The 6,815-nt window shown below is 36.0% G+C and overlaps 1 protein-coding gene across 1 annotated transcript; it reads right to left on the bottom strand.

The window, feature by feature from the left end:
* Positions 1–6,134: 6,134 nt before the first annotated feature.
* Positions 6,135–6,578, bottom strand: LOC113316713. The gene has a single exon (XM_026564859.1). It carries the CDS (start codon positions 6,576–6,578, stop codon positions 6,135–6,137), a length of 444 nt encoding a protein of 147 aa, XP_026420644.1.
* Between the last annotated feature and the right edge of the window lie 237 nt (positions 6,579–6,815).

Raw genomic sequence — 6,815 nt, forward strand, 5'->3', positions numbered from 1 at the left:
TCCAACTCAATTCACGGCTGAGAGTTTCATAAAAATCTGAAATTCATTTCAAAATCTTCATTGAAAACAAGTTTTGATCATAAATATATGATGACCAAACCGTGTTCTACAAACCCATTTAGGGATTTTTGCTGCTACCATTAAAAAATAATATTCTCGTTCTCAGGCCCACAGTTAATTTTGTATACCGTGACACCCATAATTATATGAAATTAGGGTGATTTGAAGAGATGCCCATAATTTAAGGTGCACTTAACATATGAGACCGTTTTTTCGTTTTAATTATAAAATTGTCCTAGAAAAACGTTTTCCATCCCGTTTTTTTAAAGGTCGCTAACAGTCAAAAGTCAATAGTAATCAAAAATAAAAAGTGTCACGTGTAAAGTAAAGTTCGACAAATATTCACGAGTTGTTCCACCAGTCTTCCTCCTCTGCCGATTTCTGTTCTTCCCCAATTTTTTTGAAAGAGCAAAAAAGAAAAATCCCTTTCTGAAATTGTATTTTGAGCACTCTAAATCTCCTGTGCGAAATCTATCAGATAGATCTATTGCAAGTCACTAAAAGTTTAACACAAAATCAATATCAAAGACAACCCTGATCTCTGCTGAGCATATCAAAATCAGGAAAGAAAACCCGAACCAATCAGTGCTTCCAACACCTTGACCGAGATCATTTTTTCAAAAAAACAAAATAAAATCACTGCTTGAATTATAATCAATCGGTCCAAAACTAACATCAATCTTCCAATACCTTAATACTAAAATTTCAACACGAGTCTTGTACTGCAACCTAGAATTTTCTTTCTTTAACCGCCATTAATGGAGAGCTTGCTAGAAACCCATCCTACAGAGGAACCATCAAACCCATCTTTAAAATTTTAGTTAGAACCCTAAAACACCATTAAAATCATTGAAAGAGAAACTTCCTACACCCAAAAAATCACCTACATTATAACCTTCCTCAACCAAACAAACTACCACTACCAACTGTAACCATCAATCTCCACCAACTCCATCGATTTGATTTTTTCTTCCGATTGTTGATGAGAAATAAACTCACCACCACCAGTACCCTTTTAAACCTAAGTATATCATCCACAGAACTAATAAACCATCATTGATTTTTGCGGGTAAATTTGATCGTCTCCAAGAGATTATGTTTGAACATCGACAAAACCATCGTACAGGAACTATAAAAATTGGTTCAAATACCCAACCTTTAAAAAAAAATGGAAATCCGAGCAAATCATTAACTAAAAAAGAAGAGGAAATAAAAATAGAAAGAAAAAGGAATGGAAACTACTATCGATGATGAAAATGGAAAGACAGATGGTTTTTAGATGTAAATTAATGGTGGGGGACGAACAGATCCAAGTGATGACTCGGTGGATGGAGGAGGAAACCAGGGCAAAAATAGAGTTTTGTTACTTGTTTCCAAGTAATGAGTCATTGAGGTGGGCCTATTGACGGGCACTTTAACAGACGTTTAACAGGTGGACAGTTTTGTAAATATGAGAGAAAAACGGTGATGATAGAAAAACGGTTCATAAATTGAGGGCATATTTGTATATCTTCCATGAAATTATTATATGAATCAATATATAACTGGTTATGCATACTATCTTTTCAGGCATAACTCGTTATGCATATTATCTTTTTCAGGGGTATAATTGGCAGCGCAACTTGGACATAACATATCTAAAAATCCGCGCCTTATAATTTTACAAATTCTATATCGTTGGAAATCTTTTTAAAAGAGCTACTCAACGAGTACAAACAAGAATATCAAATTTTTGTTTTTAACGAAAAAATCGGAGGTGATCCTCATTTTAGGGAAATTTTTTGAAAACTTGATACTTAACCATTATGCAGTCACCAAAAACGATGCATAACACATTCTGCAGACGCATAACGAATTATGCAACCATTTTTTCGACTGCATAACAAGTTATGTATCTCATAACAAAGTTATGCATCTATAACAAGTTATGTAACCATTGTTTTGGTTGATTTTAGCCGTACATATAAAAAATTGATGCATAATGCAGTATGCATCCATATTTACGGATGCATATCAGGTTACGCATCTATTTTCTCGATGCATAATGCATTATGTAGCCATATTTTCGGACGCATAACAGGTTATGCAGGTTTTCTGGACTGCATAACAAGTTATGCAACAAATTTTGTAGATGCATAACAGGTTATGCATCCTTTTTCACGAATGCATAACATGTTATGCAGACAGTTTCTCGACTGAATGACATGTTATGCAGTCATAACCACATCATCATCTTCTTTCATGTTTTATTAACTCCCACGCAAACCATTATCTTTCAGTTATTCGGGGGCTCTTGGTCAAAATCATGTATTTACACCATCATCTTCTTTCATGTATTTACACCATCATCTGCAATTAAACCTTCTTCACAACTCATCCAGTATTGCTTACTCCAACTCAATTCACGGCTGAGAGTTTCATAAAAATCTGAAATTCATTTCAAAATCTTCATTGAAAACAAGTTTTGAACATAAATATATGATGACCAAACGTGTTCTACAAATCCATTTAGGGATTTTTGCTGCTACCATTAAAAAATAATATTCTCGTTCTCAGGCCCACAATTAATTTTGTATACCGTGACACCCATAATTATATGAAATTATTATATGAATCAATACATAACTGGTTATGCATACTATCTTTTCAGGCATAACTCATTATGCATACTATCTTTTTCAGGGGTATAATTGGCAGCGCAACTTGGACATAACATATCTAAAAATCCGCGCCTTAGAATTTTACAAATTTTATATCGTTGGAAATATTTTTAAAAGAGCTACTCAACGAGTACAAACAAGAATATCAAATTTTTGTTTTTAACGAAAAAATCGGAGGTGATCCTCATTTTAGGGAATTTTTTTGAAAACTTGATACTTAACCATTATGCAGTCACCAAAAACGATGCATAACACATTCTGCAGACGCATAACGAATTATGAAACCATTTTTTCGACTGCATAACAAGTTATGTATCTGCATAACAAAGTTATGCATCTATAACAAGTTATGTAACCATTGTTTTGGTTGATTTTAGCCGTACATATAAAAAATTGATCATAATGCAGTATGCATCCATATTTACGGATGCATATCAGGTTACGCATCTATTTTCTCGATGCATAATGCATTATGTAGCCATATTTTCGGACGCATAACAGGTTATGCAGGTTTTCTGGACTGCATAACAAGTTATGCAACAAATTTTGTAGATGCATAACAGGTTATGCATCCATTTTCACGAATGCATAACATGTTATGCAGACAGTTTCTCGACTGAATGACATGTTATGCAGTCATAACCACATCATCATCTTCTTTCATGTTTCATTAACTCCCACGCAAACCATTATCTTTCAGTTATTCGGGGGCTCTTGGTCAAAATCATGTATTTACACCATCATCTTCTTTCATGTATTTACACCATCATCTGCAATTAAACCTTCTTCACAACTTATCCAGTATTGCTTACTCCAACTCAATTCACGGCTGGGAGTTTCATAAAAATCTGAAATTCATTTCAAAATCTTCATTGAAAACAAGTTTTGATCATAAATATATGATGACCAAACGTGTTCTACAAACCCAATTAGGGATTTTTGCTGCTACCATTAAAAAATAATATTCTCGTTCTCAGGCCCACAATTAATTTTGTATACCGTGACACCCATAATTATATGAAATTATTATATGAATACATAACTGGTTATGCATACTCTCTTTTCAGGCATAACTCGTTATGCATACTATCTTTTTCAGGGATATAATTGGCAGCGCAACTTGGACATAACATATCTAAAAATCCGCGCCTTACAATTTTACAAATTTTATATCTTTGGAAAAATTTAACCGCCAGTGGTGTCACAGACTGAAGACAACAAATACAATAAATTGCTTCGTCGAGTATATTATTAACCACCACATCGTTCATCCTAAGCAGTTTCTGAACAACATTGGGATACCCAATCTCCTCAAGATAAATCCAGAATGCAATAGGCTGCATACAAATAACCAAGTCCCGACTATCGACCACAATTCGCTTGTAGAGCTCTCTATCCATCGCGTGAAACGCTTTCAGATCTTCTGTTGTAACGGAGGAACCCATACCGAGGAAAAAGGGACTGATATAGATAATGTGATGTGTGATGATTGAATGAGATGCCGAGTAAGGGATTGGGGATTGGGTTGTGGGGCTTGGTACATTTTATAGGCACCATTACGACTCTTGGAAATGTCTCTTACCAAGAGACGTGACTCAAAGAAAAATGCCTAAAGGGTAAAGATGGATATACGTTGAGACACGACGGTTGATATATTAAAGTTTTCCGAGTTAGTTTTGTATGCGCCTGGGCTTCTCTTCTCCGCTGAGCACAAGCCCATCAAGGAGACGTATACCCTGTCAGTTACACAGAAATGACAGGCTAGCGATAGCAACTAGGTTCACCCCTCCATGCTTCACCTATGACACATGGGATCTGTACCCAAGAAGGCAATTTCATGCTTATAAGGTTAGCTTATATTAAGAATGATTGTGTGACATGTTTTCGCAAGGATCGATCAGCGTTGTAGTTAGCCATTTACAATTAACCACTTTTCTTTACCAACATAAATACAATTTGATTTCTTGCGAATATATATAAATCCCAAATCATTAGCTACATTGACAAAGAACCGTCTTCATATCCGTGAGTAATATTGTTTGTATACTGTCAAAGTTGGCAAAGAAATTTGGAGTTTACGACACAATCATTGATAAAAATACAGATGACAAAGAAAGGAAAATAACTAAAAAACTTAATTTCATTGAAAGAGAAGTCATAATAACATTGACTAAATCACCAAAATCCGGGAAAGGATCCATTTCAAGACAATGTACACGGAAGGCCCATTAGCTCAGTTGGTTAGAGCATCGTGCTAATAACGCCAAGGTCGCAGGTCGTGCGACCTTTTTTCTCTGTTGGAATATAGAACAACAATGTATTGAAAAGTGGCGGTAGTTTGAACGAGGGAGTGGGAAATTTCGAGGTACAGAAGAAGAACAGTTTTTTGTTTTTAGACATTAGGAATCCAAGATACATCTGCATGGCAGCATGGGCGTAATTTGGCGCTCATTCCTAGAGGCAAGGAGAGACTTCTAAAAGTCTTATTCTGGTCCTTTAGGAATTCGAATAGCTTCTTCATTCGTCCATGAAGCCATTTACTAAGAGACGGAAGCAAGACAAGGAAGAAAAAAAAACTAGAAGATCGAGTTCAAGTTTCTCTTTTAACAGTCAAAGTCATGGCTGACATCAATCACAATAATCGACGCTATTCTTCAACTGACCATGAATACCGCCACCAGCACCACCGCAGAGACGGAGAAGGAGATACAGAGAGAACAAGCAGCAAAAGAGAAACAGAAGATGAGAGTAGATCTCGAGAAGGAAGTTTAGCGAAGGAAGAAGTAGAGAAGGAGAAAGAGAGAGATCTCGAAGCTATTAAAGAACATAAATTGGGTACTAAGAAACCTAAAATGAGAGTCGGTACACCTAACGAGAAATTTCGGTTCACTTTCGATTGGGACACTACTAAAGTTAATTCAATAAATACGAATTTGGTGGATCAAAACCTTCATGAAGATTCCGAACATCAGGGCGCAGTTGAGAAACAGCTGACGGAGCAAGCGACTGATCGTCTTTAAGATACGTCTATATTCAGCTGAGGTGAAAGTATTTTGTAAAAATGAAAGCAAAGGTTTACTGAATGGATTGTAAAGCAGATTCGATTTATGAAAACATATGGATACTGCATATTCCAAATTCTAGAAGCGATGATCATAATGAAACTGAAACGATACAAAGGAACATCCCATAAATAGATATTTAATCAGAGAGATAAATTAGAAAAATAAATTATGATAATAGATATTTAAGGTACATCATGAATCAAACCAAAATCTTCTAGTCTTGATCGTACCAAGAGGATCATATTCCAGAAATAAACTCGCGCACACACAACAAAATGGTGAATTAAAGAACAAAAAATCATTGTATAACTGGATTCTGGAAAGAATCCAAATCATTTTTGGATCATCATCATAAGTTCTTGAGAGCCCAAACATCTCGTACTATATCATCAAACGCCCTGACAAACACTTCATTCACAGTCTGATTTACCCGAGTTAGGGCACTATCCCTGTACTGATATGCCAAAGATAAGCTTATCGCCTTGTTCCCCATTAACTCCTGGGTTAATGGTAAGTCAGAAACGTTAACCACCGGCATAGGTGGCGTAACAGATTTGAGACAGTCAAGGCAATGAATTCCCTCATTAAGTACGAAGTTAACCACTGCATCATGTGTCCCTAGCAATTTCTGTACCACATTGGGGTAACCAATCTCTTCAAGAAATAACCAGAATGCGATTACATGCATACTTTTTAACATGTCTCGACCACTGTCGATAACAAGTCGCTTGTAGAGGTCTCTGTCCATTGCGTGAAATGCTTTTAGATCCTCTGTTGTAACAGATGAAGCCATATCGAAACTGGAAATGATATTGATAATTATTGCGATGTTATAGAATGATTGGGATGACTGAATGGATGAAGTAAGTGGGTGCGGGACTGGTTTGGGGGTTCGGCACATTTTATAGGCACTATTATGACTCCTGACAATGTCTCTTTCCAAAAGTCGCGACTCTAAGAGAGAAATAAACTATTACGACTCTTGACAATGTCTCTTGCCAAAAGTCGCCACTCAAAGTGAGAAATAAAT

This window comes from Papaver somniferum, chromosome 10, assembly GCF_003573695.1.
Source record: "Papaver somniferum cultivar HN1 chromosome 10, ASM357369v1, whole genome shotgun sequence".
NCBI classification, from domain to species: Eukaryota; Viridiplantae; Streptophyta; class Magnoliopsida; order Ranunculales; family Papaveraceae; genus Papaver; species Papaver somniferum.

What these genes read in the sequence shown, in the direction of transcription:
- LOC113316713 (XM_026564859.1), bottom strand. Translation starts at nt 6,578, where the DNA reads ATGGCTTCATCTGTTACAACAGAGGATCTAAAAGCATTTCACGCAATG.